General features: G+C 32.8%; 1 protein-coding gene across 1 annotated transcript; it reads right to left on the bottom strand.

The window, feature by feature from the left end:
• Window positions 1–13,387: 13,387 nt before the first annotated feature.
• On the bottom strand, window positions 13,388–17,406 carry LOC112769159 (phosphoglycerate kinase, chloroplastic). Its single transcript, XM_025813600.3, has 6 exons — window positions 16,595–17,406; window positions 15,524–15,601; window positions 15,139–15,399; window positions 14,532–14,849; window positions 14,203–14,361; window positions 13,388–13,821 (listed from the first exon to the last, which is right to left on the bottom strand). Exons 1-6 carry the CDS (start codon window positions 17,033–17,035, stop codon window positions 13,612–13,614), a joined length of 1,467 nt encoding a protein of 488 aa, XP_025669385.1. The 5' UTR covers window positions 17,036–17,406; the 3' UTR covers window positions 13,388–13,611.
• Between the last annotated feature and the right edge of the window lie 678 nt (window positions 17,407–18,084).

The raw sequence follows: 18,084 nt of genomic DNA, 5'->3' as shown, positions 1-18,084 counted from the left end.
CACTGTAAACGAAACAAGGCACGTATATTGATGATGAAGGTGTCGCGGATGCGTACATGTTGTGTAACAGCGCTTATCTCGTTTACAGTGTAAACGATATACGTGTATTATCAACTCATTTATACTGTAAACGAGATAAATGCAAACGGTGCCTATATATGTAACTCATTCACCGTGCCTCTTAAATGTCGCTTTCATCCATTTGTAACCTCTCTTCTCTCTTTTAGACCCTTCTCTTGAGATATTTGAGTGAAACAGACTCTATGGCAGCGCAAAGACAACGAACGACGACATCAACTGTATGAATAGCTCGTGGCACATCGTTGGGTTTATTGACTTTTAGGCAAGTGTTTTTATGTTTTTATTTTGAATTAAAAAATTATAAACTTATATATATTATACTAATATGTATGGTTAGCAAGGTTCAGGATACCGAACCGGTCATCAAATCGCTCTATTTATTGATTTACTGGTTTAGTGGTTCAACTTGGAATAACCGTTTTATAGTAAAATAATAAATAAAATATAAATAAACACACTAAAATATAACTATAGTCTAATATAAACTTTAAAATATCATTCAAATTAAAAGTACTAAATCAACCACAATATTATAGTCTCATCTAAATACAAACTCAAAAGTCAAATAAATAACAAAAGAAACAACCAAACATGAAATGCCAACATCAAAGTTTGTCATCAATAATCAAAATTCGCAAAAATTTGCTCCAAATTTACCAGCAACTTAATAACAGATATAGAAGATATAGTGAATGAAAATCCTGTGAGTGTGAGCAAAAATTTAAAGGCTAAGGAGAGTTATGAACTATTGGAGGAAGATCAAGATAACACCAGTAAATTCCAGTGCACCAGCTATATAGGTGGTGAAAATCTTAACACGAACAAGGAAACAAAGCACCATACAATGGAACAAGATGATGAGTAGTTGAGAAAGATTAAATTGTGAAAACCAAATTTATTTCTTATTATCATCTTTCAACAACACATGATTTCACAATTTAAAACCTTATTCACCAGCTTCTCTTCTAGCTCATCTGGAATATGCGCGAATGCACTTCATAGTATCCAAAAATCCAAATACAATAACCCAATAATCTCAAGTTCTCAACTTTCAAGGACAACAATAGGTACACAACAAAAAAAAAGTTAACAATGGAAGACAGGGAAATGGATCCTCTCCATTTTTCTTTTCACTGGAGAGAATAAAGTGTGATCTCTCACCTTTAATTCTATAAGTGGGACCAGAAATTAATAAGAGAGAGAACAATGAATGGTGAGATCAAACACTGGATACTATCCAATTTTTTTCCCACTGGAGAGGATCCACTCCCAGAAGACAGAAGCAAAACCATAACAGAATCAAACAAAATTAGTCCATCACTGTAAAAACTAAAATTCAAAATAGAAATTAAAGACAATAGAACTACAAACTATCAATCCTAAACTATAGACAGCAATAATCGAAGAAGAAAATTGAAAAATTAGTAAATCACAAATTAAAAATTAAAAATTATTAATTAACAATATTTAACAATTATCCAACCCATAAAAAATTCACAGATTATTCAACAATTATTATTTTAAAAAAAACCTAGAAGCTAGAAGCATAAAAAAGAGGGGGAACCGTGAACAGAACTGACTTGTAGAACTGAGCTGATGCCGGCGACAGTGGAACAGAGGTGTGCGATGAAGGCAGGAGATGAGCCTAGCGATAGTGCTTCCAGAACTGAAACGGAAACGATGGTGGAAAGCTGCACGATCACAACTATAATCTTCAAAACTCCAACTTGCGACGGCGGCGGGAGCAGTCCAGCGGCTGGACAGAAGTAATAGAGACTGCTCGCCGGCAGTGACAGGAAGGATGAGCTCGAGGGTGAAAGGAGGGAGAGGGAGTGTTGCGCCATTGTATGGGTTGCTGAGTTGGGTTACTGGGTTGGGTGGATTGGGTAATGCTTAAGGGGTTCAGTGCATCCAAAGTCCAAACGGCAGCGTTTTGCTAAATTTTCAAAAATTGGTCGGTTCACAGTTCGGTTCAACCGACCGATTTCTGGCCGTTTTGACGGTCCAGCGACGGCTTTCTGATTTTGCGGTTTTGGCATTAATCTGAACCAGCATTTTCATTGGTTTGCGATTCGACCGACCGGTTCAAACCGATTTTTAGAACCTTGAGAGCAGCGGCGGAGAGAGCTCGTGAGACAATGGCGACGAAGGGAGACGACGCTATGAGAGAGGCGGCAGAGAGACCTCAGCGACAATGGTGGCGAAGGGAGTAGATACAACGAGAGCAGCGGCGGAAGGAGCTCGTGCGACGCAAGCGGTGACAATGAGAGCTCGTGCAATTTGAGCAGAGGCAACGGCGGCGGCAACATCAACGGCGGAAAAAGCTCATGCGAGGGAGAGAGGAGTGTGCTTTGTGTACGAGTGGGTGAACGGAGCTTGAGAGATGTATTTTAAGTTAGGGTTACTCAAATTGGAGACAGATTTACTAACGAATTACGTACGAAATTCTTGTCAGTAATAACTCTAAAAACAAATTTTTAATTTTATCGATAGAATTATCGGCATATTTTAGAATATGTCGGTAAATTTTTAAGAAAATATTTAATTTTTTTATCGACAGAAAGGCTATCAGAATTTTAGAAATCTATCAGTATTTTCGACAGCGAAATTCTGTCTTAAAAATTCGTTTGTAATCTATTATTTTTTAGTAGTGCATTATCTACGTCACCAACCTCCGCATAAAACTCCATCACTTGTTAGGCCATGATTCTTCTATGGATATCAAACATCAGTCGTAGATGCTTATCGCCATCGAACCAAAAAACACGAAACCGAAATACGCTATTTTCCATCGGTGCTAACAACCTATACCCAACTCTTCCAACCTCCTTTATTCTATTAGCATCCAATCTTGTGAATATTAGGCTCTTCAACTTAGACAAAGAATCTAATCGACGAGTACACACTAGGATAGAACTTTCACACTCGAAAAAAATTCCATCATCACTGTTTCTCATGTGACAATTAGGATAAGCTCACGAAAATATATTTAGACATTCTTAATAAACCTATTGAGAGAATAGAGAAGAAAATTGGGTAAGAAGAAGTGATTTGCTTGTGACCAAGACTACTACTTACAAATCTTTTATAGATGAGTTAAATTTGTCGTACTATATCTCGTTTACAGTGTAAATGACTTTAGTTTAGCTTTATCTCATTTACTGTGTAAACAAGTTGATAATACACGCTACGTTGACACCCTACTCTAGCATGTGTTTCGTGTGCACCCAATTTATTTGTCTAACAAACGTGTCTTATCTCATTTATAGTATAAACGAGATATATATATATATTATCAATTTGTTTACACTGTAAACGAGATAAGTAATAATGTCTAAATTAATAAATTATCTGAAAATTACATCCTTCAATAAATAAAAAAATTAAAATATTTATTTAAAAACATCCATTATTAATGAGCTCTCTTTTATAAATGTCTGCATATTTTTTTCGCTAGAAATAATAACTAAAATTTTTAGGAAAATTTATGTTTTACTGTTAGTGTGTGCAAAAGATAAAAAATAAATAAATTTAATTTATTTTCGTTGGCTTTAATTATACGTATGGTTTAACATTTTGTTTTCGTATTTATTAATTGTAAAAATAAGAGTAAATTCAACTCGGTCCCTGTCCATTCTAAATTAGGACAAGCTTATTCCTGACAAAAAAAAATCACCCACGTCATTCCATATCCATCCATAAAATAATCCATTGCGCCCTCTCTCGTATCCCCCTTTCATAGTTGACGGAAAAATCTAATATGGCAGTTACTGATCCTAATCTACGTTGACACTTAATTCTGAACAAATATTCACATCAGTACCGATTGTTGGCACTTAACTCTGAACAAATGTCCACATTAGTACTGGTAACTGTCAAATTAAATTTTTTCGTCAATGATAGACAAAAAATACGAAAGAGGGAAGCACAATGAATTATTTTATGGATGAATAGGAACTGACATAGGTAACTCTTTTTGTCGGAAGTCATCTTATCCAAATTTAAAATGGACAGAGATCAAATTAAGTATTTATTCTAAAAATAATACTAAATATACAAATTAATAAATTTTGTATTTCAATTTAATCGATAAATAATATATCAGTCACATATTACAATGGCTTTGCACCTTTTTTTTTCTCCTTTACTTGATGATTGCTAAAATTGAATTTTTTTTTCCGTTCCACTTAGGCTTCACAAAAAAAAAAAAAACTTTCTTACATGGCAAATGATTTTTTATTATTACAGTCATTAAATAAAATACAAAAACTTCAATACAAACTATGTGGGTATAGCCTCGTAATTCATTACCGAATCTTTTAATCAAGAAGTTGAGTTCGAATTTCATTTCGGACGTGAAAAGCATGTCGTGATTAGCCATTTGTCCATGATTAACACAACAAAATTGAACCAATCTGATTTATTGATGGTTGCAAAAGCCGAACAGACTTGATTATATATTTAATTAAAAAATTATTTATTCTGATGAGTATTGTAAAATAAATAAAAAAATAAATAAATATAAAATAAAAAAATATAAATAAAAAATTTTAATATTAATATTTATTTATATAATAATCTCAATATAATAGAGATAATTCATATATATCTACTAATATATATAGTAACATATATATAAAAAAGAGAAAAGAATATTTTATATATTGACAGTTAAAATATAAGAAAGATAGAAAAATATTGTTATTGATTGTGTGTACGTATGTAAATTTATGCTTCACTATTTATAGAAGTCAAATGTTTACTTTTTTAAACTTCTTTAATATAATTCAGTTTTGAGAATGTGAGCCACCCATAATGAAATCCATATCATCATCTTTATCACAATACTCCTCCTTAGATGACCACTTAGGATTATGCCTCATTAAAATCTTACTAAAGAAAAATTGAATGGAAAAAAATTTTAGTGAAGAAAAAAGAGTACAATATTCTTTGTGATGGAGACTGCCTCATTAAAAAACTTGTCAAGAAAAATCCAATTGGAAAAAAATCTGACCAAGGAAAAAATAGTAAAGTCTCTTCCTCTTTTCGACATTATTTAATATCTCGAAATCGGTGCATCCCAATTTGATGTACCAATTTTTCAAAGGAAAATTTTGGAAGTAACTTAGTAAATAAATCTGCCAGATTATCGCTTGAGCAGATCTGTTAGACATCAATTGTTCATTGGTTTTGAAGATCATGAGTGAAGAAGAATTTGGAAAAAATATGTTTTGTTCTATCACCTTTGATGTATCCACCTTTAAGTTGAGCAATGCATGCTATATTATCTTCAAATAGAACAGATGGAGCTATCTTATAATCAATCAGTCCACATGATGACAGAATATATTGGATCAAACTCTTGATCTAAAAATACTTGCGACTAGCTTCATGTATCGCTAGTATTTCAGCATGATTAGAGGATGTGGCTGCAATCGTCTGTTTCGTGGACTTCCATGATATAGCTATACCACCATATGTGAATAGGTATTCTGTTTGAGATATTCCTTTGAGTGGATTAGACAAATATCCTGTATCTGCATAGCCAACTAATTGTGACTTGGATTCATATGGATAAAATAGTCCAATATCAACCGTTCCATGAAGATATCGAAAGATTTGTTTGATTACATTCCAATGTCTTTGGGTTGGAAAGGAATCATACCTTGCTAGTAAATTTACAGCAAATGATATGTCAGGTCATGTATTATTATCAAGGTACGTTAGCGCTCCAATGACACTAAGATATGGTACTTCAAAACCAAAGATATCTTCATTTTCTTCTTTAGGATGGAATTGATCACTTTCCACATCTAGAAACCTTACGATCATTGGGATACTTAATATATGTGACTTGTTCATATAAAATCTTTTCAAGATCTTTTCTGTGTATGTCGTTTGATAAATAAAGATCTCGTTTTTTGTATGCTCGATCTGCAAGTTGAGACAAAATTTAGTCTTTCCAAAATCTTTCATCTCAAATTCTTCTTTTAGAACTTTTATAATTGTTGGAATCTCTTCAAGGGTTCCAATGATATTTAAATCATCAGCGTACACAGCAATTATATGAATCCAGATGTAGATTTCTTTATGAAAACACATGAGCAGATATCATTATTCTTAAATCTGTTTTTGGCTAGAAACTCAGTAAGACGATTATACCACATTTGTCCAGACTGCTTTAGACCATATAAAGATCCTTACAGTTTTACTGAGTATAAATCCTACGAATATTCATGGGATGGTTTAGATATCCTTAGTCCTTCAAGGACTTTCATATAGATATCACGATCTAATTATTCATATAAATAGGTTGTTACCATATCCATTAGATGCATATGTAGTTTATGGTATGTGGATAAACTGACCAAATAACGTAATGTTATTACATCTACTATAGGAGAATATGTTTCTTTATAATCTATACCAGGCCTTTGTGAAAAATCTTGCGCCACAAGTCTAACTTTGTATCATACAACTTCATATTTCTCATTTCGTTTTCTCACAAATACCCATTTGTATCTAACAGGTTTTACATCTTCTGGTTACAGACTAGAGGTCCAAAGACTTCACGTTTTGCAAGTGAGTCCAACTCAGCCTTCGTAGCTTCCTCTCTTTTTAGCCAATCATTTCTTTGTCGATATTCTTCGACTGTTCTTGGCTCGATATCCTTACTTTCATGCATGGTGTGTAATGCCACATAATATACAAATATTTCATTGACAATTGTTTTATTTCGCTTCTATTTTTCTCCTGTAAAGACATAATTTATCGAGATCTCATCTTTTTCACAATTTTTAGTATTTTCAGGTACTTGAACGTCTTCTGATGTCAAAACTATATCAGAATTTTGGACAATTGTAGATTTCTTTATTATGTCTTTATCTTTTTCAACAAGAATAATATTGACCTCTTTTCTTTTTTAAGGATTTTTATCTTTGGAACCGATAGGCCTACCACGCTTTTGACATGAATTTGTTTTGGTGGCCATTTGTCTAACTAGGATATCAATTCGAATTGGAGCATTTTTAGCTGGTATATAGGATTTAGTAATCCTTTTCTTATTAGAAAATACATTAGGCAATTCATTTGCTATTCTTTGCAAATGTATAATCTTTTGAACTTCTAGTTCACATTGCCCTGTTCGAGGATCTAAATGCATCAAGGATGATACATTCTAATTAAGTTCCTTTTCAAGAAGCTTATTCTCTCCCCCTAATGTTAGAAATTTTAATTCATTAAAATGACAATCTGCAAATCGGGTTTTAAACACATCTCTTGTTTGTATCTCAAGATACCTCACTATAGAGGGAGAACCATATCCTATATAAATTCATATTTTCTTTGGGGTCCTATTTTAATGCGAGAAGGTGGGACAATTGGGACATATGTCGCACACCCAAATATCCTTAAATGAGAAATATTTGGCTGCTAGCCAAAAGCTAATTGCAAAGGAAATAATTGATGGTAACTTGTTGGCCTCAATCGAATAAGTGCTACAGCATGTAAAATGGCATGCCCCAGGCAGAGGTTGGGAGATTCGTTCTCATAAATAAGGGCCTAGCAATTTGGAGGCGTTTAATAAGTGATTTTGCTAACCCATTTTGTGTGTGAATATGAGCTACTAGATGTTCAATACTTATTCCGTTAGCCATACAATAAACATCAAAGGCTTGGGAAGTGAATTTACCAGCATTATCAAGATGAATCGCTTTGATTGAATTTTCTGAAAACTGTACTTTTAATCGAATAATTTGAGCTAGTAATCTCACAAACGGCAGGTTGTAAGAAGACAATAAGCACCTATGTGACCATCTCAAAGATGTGTCTATTATGAGCATAAAATATCTAAAAGATTCACATGGTAGATGAATAGGTCCACATATATCACCTTGAATCCTTTCAAGGAATTTAGGAGACTCAAATCCAGCCTTTACTAGTGATGACCTTAAAATTAGCACAACGAAATTCACTAGATTTAACAATCTTCTAGTTCTTTAGTGAATGTCCATGAGAATTTTCAATAAGTCTCTGCATCATGGTTGTTCTAGGATGACCCAATCGACCATGCCAAATTATGAATTTATTTGGGCTAGTAAATTTCTAGTTTACAATAACATGTGATTCGATTGTACTAATTTTAGTATAGTATAACCCAGATGAAAGCGAGGATAACTTTTCTAATATAATCTTTTATTTGAATCATGAGTTGTGATATATAAGTACTCATGATTTTCTTCATTCATTGTTTCAATATAATATCCATTCCAACGAATATCTTTAAAACTTAACAAGTTCCTTAAAGACTTGACAGACAATAGTGCATTATTTATTTTGAATTTTCTTCCTCTGAGAAACAAAATCATAGCTCTTTCTAAGCCTTCTATCACATTGCCTAAGCCAATAATAGTATTAACATATTCTTCTTTTGGCACAAGATGAGTAAAATATATATTACTTTTGAGAATGGTATGCAAACTTACACTATTCGTAAGGCAAACATCTTCATTATATATCTTTACTATTTTCTTCAAAGAATAATAATAATAATAATAATAATATGAGTAGCAGTACATGCACAGTAAAATTGTATTCTTGATTGGAATTATTTTTCTAAAAAGCACTGTTCATAAAAATATTGTCATATATTAAAAATTTATTATTACTACTATTATTAATATTTTAGAACTTGACACATTTAGTGATTTTGAAATTTATAAACATATATATAAATATATTATTAAACATTATTTATATACATCATACTCGAAATTCAAATACATAGGGAATAAAACTTAACAAAAAATTTTTTTACATGATTTATTTATATAAATACTTTAACAAACCTAAAAATTAGACTTTTTTATCATTGATCAAATAGACAATATTTTCTTTAAGATCCTCAAAGAAAGCAGATACTTCATAATGAGTGGTGTAATTTTTAGCAACATTCTTTAAAACAAAATTTGTCTCCTTTCTTTTGTCATCCTTTTTCAAAGATGCTTGATAAATATCAACTAAGTGCCTTGGGTACGACAGGTATGTGATCAATGCCCCTTTCCACCACAACGAAAATATTTATCTTCTATTGATTTATTTTGTCCATTATTTCTTTCTTTATCCCACTTCTGGTGAGATCCTTTCTTGTGAACATAATTTTTTTTCTTTTCATAATTTTTTTTGTTACCAAAATCTTGCCATTTACCTCTTCCGGGGTTATAATTTGCCGCATTTGTTTCAGAAAATGAGGCGGCGCCAGTTGGACGCACTTCATGATTCTTAAAAGCAATTCATTGTTACGTTTAGCAACAAGAAGACCAGACATTAGCTCAGAATATTTTTTAAATTCTTTTTATTGATACTGCTGCTGTAGGAGCACATTCGAGGCATGAAAAGTTGAGAAAGTTTTCTCTAACATGTCATTATCAGTTATCTTTTTCCAACATAATTTTATTCGTGAGGTAATTTGGAACATTGCTGAATTGTATTTATTTATGAATTTAAAATCCTATAGACGCAAGTGTGTCCACTCACATCGGGCTTGAGGAAGTATTACTATTTTTTGGTGATTATACCTTTCTTCAAGGTTCTTCCACAAATTTGTAGGATTTTTTAGTATGAGATATTCATTTTTTAATCCTTTGTCAAGATCACGACGAAGGAAGATCATGGCTTTGGCATTATCCTTTTGGGATGCATTATTTTCAACTTTAATGGTATCTCCAAAATTAAATCCATTGAATCAAGATGAATTTTGGCATCTAGTATCCATGATAAGTAGTTGTTTCCTGATATATCAAGAGCATTAAATTCAAGATGAGAGAGTTTTGACATAATAAAAATTTATTACCTGAGTCTTCCTAAATTTTGATTAGAGTCTCGTGCTGATAACGTGATATAAAATAAATAAATAAGGTAGAGAAAATAAATATAAAATAAAGAAGTATAAATAAAAGACTCTAGTACTAATATTCACAAATATAATAATCTCAATATAATAGAGATGATTCATATATATTTACTAATATATGTAGTAACGTATATGTAAAAGAGAGAGAAGAGTATTTTATATATTGACACTGAAGATATAAGAAAGATAGAGAAATATTGTTATTGATTGTGTGTACGTATGTAAACCTATGCTTCATTATTTATAAAGGTAAAATGTTTACTTTTTCAAACCTCTTTAATATAATTCAATTTTGAGAATGTGAACTGCCCACAATGAATGGGCATTCACGTCATCATCTTTATCACAACAATGAGAAGTAAGTAACTCTAATTTTTACATATATAGCACTACTACAGACAAAGATGACTGACAACCATTTCAACGGTCAATTATAAAGTGGAGTTTACTAACAGTCAGACTGTCATTAATAAGGGATTTCTATTATTAAATTTGTATTTTTTTTTAAGAATGTGTGTTCAGCATTATATTTTATATTTTGGTTTCGTTAGGGAATCAATTAGGATGAAGTCAACTCCAACCAACTAATTAAAAAATAGTTCTATTACAAAATAAAACAAAAAATAATTCCCGTTACTCTAATTTTTTGAATTTTAAAATAAAAATAAAAGAGAATTGGCTTAAATGGTTTATACTATAGTTGGCTCCTTAAACTTTTTATATTTTATTATAATTTGATCATTTTAATTGAACCACGGTTGAATCGGTTGAGCTACTAAATTAATACTCCAGTAACTAGAGTGATTCACTGACTGGTTCGATTTTCATAACTTTTGATAAATCAACCCCCGACAATTAACTACTTGAACTCAACGTATAACTCAATGACTAGCATTTGTGTTCGAATTTGATGGTAAATTGAAAACATTGTTTGTATACTTATCTCGTCAGTCACACATATTATTCAAGGTGGCTTGTAAAAAATATTTGTCATTCTCTTCAATATTTAATTAACAATGCTTTGATAAAAAATAATCTTAAATTCCAAAAAAAAAATTACAAAAGGAATAATACATAGATTTTTACAAAAAAACTAATCCCTCGACTTGAATATTTAAAAAAAATTCAACTGTTGTAATATATTTTCAAACTAACACCACTCTTCATCTTATACTCTCATTTAAGTCACTAAACCAAAACATTTTTCTCCAATCACACTCACACAAAGAAAAATAGCAAACTGAGGAAGAAGAAACAAACATGACGAAGAAAAACCTGCCATCTCAGTTTAACTTTATCTTATATTTTCTTACTAGCCAAAACACAACCTGGTGTTTTCGATCTAACATTTCGTTGATACCGGTCTGACAATTCGGTGGTCCCGACCATACAATTCGTTGCTTTTCCAATAAAACGTTGCCCTTCAACACAATTCAGCGACACCAAATTGATTTTTTCAAATTTTTAAAACAAAAAAAATTTGCAATTTGGTGACAATGGTTTCTTAATTAGCATGCCCGCCCCCACTTTGGTGTAAAACATATGAAACCCAAATATTCTTGAATGTCACTTTTGTCTCCAATATTCAAAAAAAAATTAGCCTCAATATTCATATTTTGATATTTGTTGTCAGTTTGATTGGTAATTCTCATAATTTGGCTCATTTAATCCATGGTTCTAAATGATTAAAGATTCGTACTTTATATAATTTTGTAAATATTAGGAAAAACAAAATTCTTATATTAGTAAAATATGTTTTTATTTCATTCAACTTATCCTAAGTAAAATTTTAAAGTAATCCTTAAAATTAGTGTTGTACACTAAAATTATCTTTAAGAATTAAATTGCAAAAAAATATCTTTAAAATTGGCCAATATAATTCATGTTAGTTCTTGCTTCTTGACTCATTTTTTCGTCAATAGCATACTAAAGTAGTTTGATGACGTAGTATTTAGTGACACGAGTCACATCATGATTTCCTCACATGTTATTAACATGTTATTAATAGTGTATGTCATCAAGTCATATAAGCTTTTAACGAAAATATGTCATAGACTATATTTTGGTACCATTTGAATTTCAAAAACACTTTTAATATATAACCTCCATCTCAAAAACTACTTTAGGACTTTAGTTGTCTATACCTTCAGCGTGACCAATTTATCAATGCAACAACATAATATGGTCTAGTTTGCACGTCTAACCCATGAGACTTAAACTAGTCGAGATAGCATATTTAACCACAAGCTTAAACCCAGTCAAGTTGAGTCGTCAGATAGACATATATATGGTATAATGAAAATTCACCTACACTTTTTGGTTAACCTACTTAACCAATATCGAAGGTTTTAGAATCCCTATTACCTACTCCCAGAAGATGGTAAGCGTGCAATTCTGATATATAAATAGAAGCCCTCAAAGCAGATTCTGAAGGGATTATACTACAGCTTGGACTGCCTGAAGATCAAAGAAGACGTTATTTATGGAACTTATGCTAAAGTTACCAAAGAGTAGACTGAATAAAGAGCAACATATCCCGAAAAAAAAAAAAGGAAGAGAGAGAGAAAGAAAGAATAAAGAGGAAAGTAACAGTTCAGTTGTTTGTGTGATATTCCCCACAATGCTATATAATGTAACGTTCATGACGGAGGTGTGACAGATTAGAAATATAATTCCTTTGCAAGTTCAATAACAAATATCTTAATATGTGGTAGGCAATAATATTGAAAAAGATGGGAAGCGTCTCAAATCTGGTGGCTCAAAATCATTGATTGGAAACAAGAGACAATAGTTGACTGGGTGTGAAATGTGAAGATTGCTTTACAAGGCAAAAATTATGGAGCTCAAGTTTTTCATGTGATCCACTTCTTTTTTTCAATCATAATGCCTTCATATCCATACACACAATATTTGTGACCCTAAGTCAGGACTTTACAATCATGAATTTACCAGCTACTACTACTGGTGGTAGAGAGTTCGGGCTAAAAGGCTTTTATTCACAAGGAACTCTCAATTCTGTCCATCGTTATCATATCAAATCTGGTAGGCTAAAAATTGTAGAATTATGTTCAGTACAACCTGCCTCACCTCCAAAAGCTGAAACTCTATAGTTTGTCTAAATTACAGCCAACATTCCTTAATTGATTTGTTATGCGTAGGGTGGTTAATGTCACATTTATAGAAGGTGTCTATCATATTTTACAAAATTCAAGAGTTAAGTATCATATAATATAACTTTCAAAAGGAATTAGTGTATATTCATACAAATAGAAATAGGTTTAACATGCAATAACCAACTAGTTTCAAGTAATTTGGTGGAATTTAACCAAAGCTAAAAGCATGCTGTACCAGCGACAAACTTGAGATAGTGTTCAAGATCAAGGTTGACCAAAAAAATTGCAGAAATTCATGGATGATTATTATTATTATTTGAATTTATGGCTCTCGGCCTGGGTTTACAGTTACACGCAATTTGTGTGAGAAGCAAAATAACTCAACATGATAAGATTTACACTAAAGATACTCGGAAAGGTCCTACAATATGCTCTTTTACAAGGTTGTGAGAGAAGCAGAGAACATGGCCACCAACGATGAGAAAATTATTCGAGCTGAAAATTGTCTTACACGGCAACTGGTGTGGCTTCATCGAGGGCAAGGACACCAGGAAGCTCTTTTCCTTCCAGCAACTCCAAACTGGCACCACCACCTGTGGATATGTGGCTCATGACATTTGCAACTCCCACTTTCTCCACGGCCGCAACGGAATCTCCTCCTCCAATAATTGTGGTCACACCCTTTCCGCTGAGATCAGCCAGCTTCTTTGCAATAGCCTGAAAGAAGGGCAGGAAACTTAAAATAAAATTAAATAAAAAATACATATAATAATGTACTTGGCTAAGAATATGCTGTGGCAGCTTCAATTAATTATTTAATATGGTATAAAATAAAATGGACAACTAGGTAGGTTACATGAAGTACAAATTAATTCCAATTGCTGTTATGGGAGTATGCACAAGTTTCGTTAGGGGGTTAAAAATGGAGTAGAAATTTTCATGTATGAACTTTATGTGTAATTTACACATCAACTGTGTCCATCACATTTTCACTCCAATTTTACCCCAAACTAAAAATACAAGAAATTTTATACCAGCCGTAAACATTATTAAACATATAATATGAACCATTTTCAATATGCTGGTATTCTTGCATACCTCTGTCCCAACAGCAAATTTGTCAAACTCAAAGACTCCCATTGGTCCATTCCATATAATGGTTTTGGTAGTTTCCAATGCTTCGTTGAATGTTTTAATAGACTCTGGACCAATATCCAGGCCCATCCAACCGTCAGGAATCGCAGACGCTGGCACAACCTGAAAACGGTTTAATGTAAACATAAGTTCTTGCTCCAAAAGTTTCATAACAAAAGAACAGAACATTTTTAAGGATCAAATGATTCTGTGCAGCATCATTAAGTGGTTAAGGTTCAACTAACCAGGTCTTCCAGGAAATAAGATATCTAAAAGAAGCTTAGAAAACAAACCTTGCTGTTTGCATCGGGAGCGAATTTGTCTGCAATCACCACGTCAGATGGTAACAAGAGAGACACGCCCTTTGCCTTAGCTTTTGCAAGGAGAGATGTAGCAAGATCTAACTTATCTTCCTCTACAAGGGAAGAACCAACTGAGAGACCTTGTGCCTTGTAAAATGTGAAGATCATACCTCCTCCAAGTAGAAGGATGTCACATTTTTCGAGAAGGGATTCAATCACTCCAATTTTGGATGAGACCTTGGAACCACCCACAATGGCAGCAAATGGCCTCTTTGGGTTTGATACAGCCCCAACAAGGTAGTCAAGTTCCTAAACATGGGAAGATCAAGTGAAAGTTAATTATTAAAGAATTCACAATACATATATATACATATACATATAAAGTGTTAAAAAAAACTGAGTTAACTTCTTTCCCCTGAAGCCTTTTTCAGGGAGACGTGAGGTTTCATTTCTCAACAATAGATCAAATTTATAATACAAAAATTGTAATAAAAGTTATAGTATTGAAGTTCACAAGCTTTGTTTGGATAGTCTTCAAAAATGTTCGGCTCAACTGTACATGATAATGAAGTAATAGCGAAGAGAGAGCTAAACACACCTTTTGCAAAAGAAAACCAGCAACGGATGGCTTGAGGAATTTAGTGACTCCCTCTGTTGATGCATGTGCCCTGTGAGCAGTACCAAATGCATCATTAACATATAGATCTGCAAGAGCAGCAAGCTTCTTCGCATGCTCGGGGTCATTCTTTTCTTCCTCCTTGTAAAACCTCACGTTTTCCAGAAGAAGAACACCTCCATGAGGAAGTGAAGCCACCAACTTCTCTACTTCGGGACCAATACTGTCATCAGCCTTGACAACCTACGAAGCACCAAGATTCAAACAGATAAAGACAAGAATATTGCATAACTATCCACCAAAAACCTCATCATCAGGAATTTTTTCCCCTTCTCTGTTCTCCAACTTACTCAAGATATAAACATACCTGGATACCAATGAGTTCAGAAAGACGGGGTACAAGAGGTGCCAAGCTGAACTTGGGAGTGACACCCTTCGGTCGTCCCTGGAAATTTCACAACAAATCACAATGATTCAGCAACAAAAAATAAAATTAAAAAAAGAAAAATTAGATTTATGTCATGGAAGCCAGCACCGATAACAATTTTATAAGCTTATAACAGAAGTGGAAAGCCACATAAAGTATAGAGTAGATGATGGATTCGAATGATCCGAGCACTCCTTTTGAATATGAAGATCACACAAAAATGAGAAATCGGAATGTTTTTCCACATATAGCAGCACCTTTGCTTCTGCTTGATTATCATGGACTAGCTAAAATCCACTTTCATAGCCACCAAATACATTAGAACTATTACTGAGAAATATCGAAAACTATACATAGACTGATGAACTAACCATTACTCTACATGACTACATGCATTGCAAGTAAAATTCAACATAGAGAATCCAGATTAACAAGTTTGAAAACCAAAGACCCCAAAAAGATCAATTTACAATTATGAAACACTGAAACCAGAATCTGTCATCTACCATTAATGTAACACACCAAGTGGCTGAAAAAGACTAGCATTAGAAGTCCAGCACCCTTGTATTCACAAACTACATGTCTGATTCACTTTTTTGTCATTAAAATTAACAATTAGGTATCCGAAGTTGCAAAATGTTGATCCAATCAGTAACTTGAACCAAATTTGCAACTTTAGAAACTAAATTACTAAATTAATTTTACAGAATACTGAAGCAAGTATACATTTTATTTTCTGTAGTCCCGTATCTGTCTCCCTATCTCTCTATTTCTGTTTCGAACACAAAATCTAAAGGCTGCCTTCACGAACAAAATGACATTCACCATTCAGAAAACCGAACTGAACACCCCAAAAAAAGAAAAAATTTACAGCAACAAGAAGTCAAATCCAGCATAAAAACGATGAATCTAGCATACAAACTTAGGTCCAACTAACATTTTAACAGAAAAAAACAAATAGTCATATTCAATGTAACAAAAAGAGCAGCTGAATCTTGAGGACATTATTACCAAATGACTGGAGAGAATGACTTTGGCACCATTCTGGATGAGGTGCTTGATGGTGGGAATGGCGGCACGGATCCTAGTGTCGTCGGTGATGTTCTGGTTATCATCAAGTGGCACGTTAAGGTCAGCCCTAACGAACACTCTCTTTCCTTTCAAGTCAGCAGCAGTCAAGTCCCCAACGCTCTTCTTCGCCATGGAAACAACGCCCCTCACTCCCTTCCCGGACGACGCCGAGCTGATCCTTGATGCCACGTGGAGGGCCAGGAGCGGGTCCGCCGCGGCGAAGCCCAGGCGGCGGAGGCCGGCTGAGCGGAGGCGGAGGCCACCAGATGTGGTGGTGGGAGAGAGGTGGAGGAGGGAGGAGCGAGTGGAGGATGAGGAAGTGGAGGAGTTGGTGGTTGAAGAGAGGAGAGAGAAAGTCGTTGGGGATGCTGACGTGGCCATTGTTGAGAGAGAAAGTTATTAGTCTGAGAGAGAGTGTTGTTGTGGTGTTAGTGGGAGTTAACGAGAGCAAGAAGGTGAGGGGTTTTCTGAGGGTGTACAAGTGTGGTAGCTTTTATGTGGATGTGAAATGCGAGGGCGTTTGTTTGTGGACGTGAAGAGCAAAGGCTGGAAATGATTGGGTATGGTGAGGGGATTTTGGATTTCCTCTTATCGTTGAGGAGAGGTTCATGTCACTCCTTGCTTTTCACTCATATATTCAATCACACCTATATATCTCTTTTTTTTTTTTTTTCTTGATTATTTTATGTTCGTATAGTTTTTTTTTTTTTCCCCTTTATCGGGTGCACATGTTTTTTTAGTTTTATGATCAAATATATGAATTTGATAGTCACCAAAAAAATATATGAATTTGATTCTTAGAATCTTCTTGCTCCATTTGGGAAAAAAAAAGTTCTTTTAATAAAAAAATATTACGTGAACATAAAGAATATTACTAAATTAATTATTACATATTTTTATATAAATAATATTATTCAATGTAAATTTATTTAAACTAATTAAAATAAATAAATTATACTACAAAAAAATCAATTATTTTAATATTATTCATTTGGGATATAGTATAGATTATTTAATTGACACGTAAAGAATGCAAAAATATATACACTTATTAATAGTAGAGTAAAAAAATTTTATGCATATTGTGTTAATTTTTTTAATTTTTAATCTACTTTATATTAGATAATATTATTTTTTTTATGTGAAAAGTCTCATACATATCTTATTAATTTTTTTATTTTTAATCTGTTTTATATTGAATAATATTATTTTTTTTATTGACTATTAAATTGGTATATAGCATTAAAGATGTAGTAAGAAAAGAATTTTTGTTGATTGGTTTTTTTATAATCTCATAATCCAATATTGTTACAACTTTCGTGATTATTTTTTTCCTTTCTTTTTATACTTCTTGGGCTATGTAATATTATTTTTTATATATATCTTCTATTTTTTAAATTATTTTATTTTATTAAGATTTCTAATTTATT

This window comes from Arachis hypogaea, chromosome 18, assembly GCF_003086295.3.
Source record: "Arachis hypogaea cultivar Tifrunner chromosome 18, arahy.Tifrunner.gnm2.J5K5, whole genome shotgun sequence".
NCBI lineage: Eukaryota > Viridiplantae > Streptophyta > Magnoliopsida > Fabales > Fabaceae > Arachis > Arachis hypogaea.
Note: the sequence above shows the minus strand (reverse complement) of the source record. Positions and strands in the feature narration are given on the sequence as shown.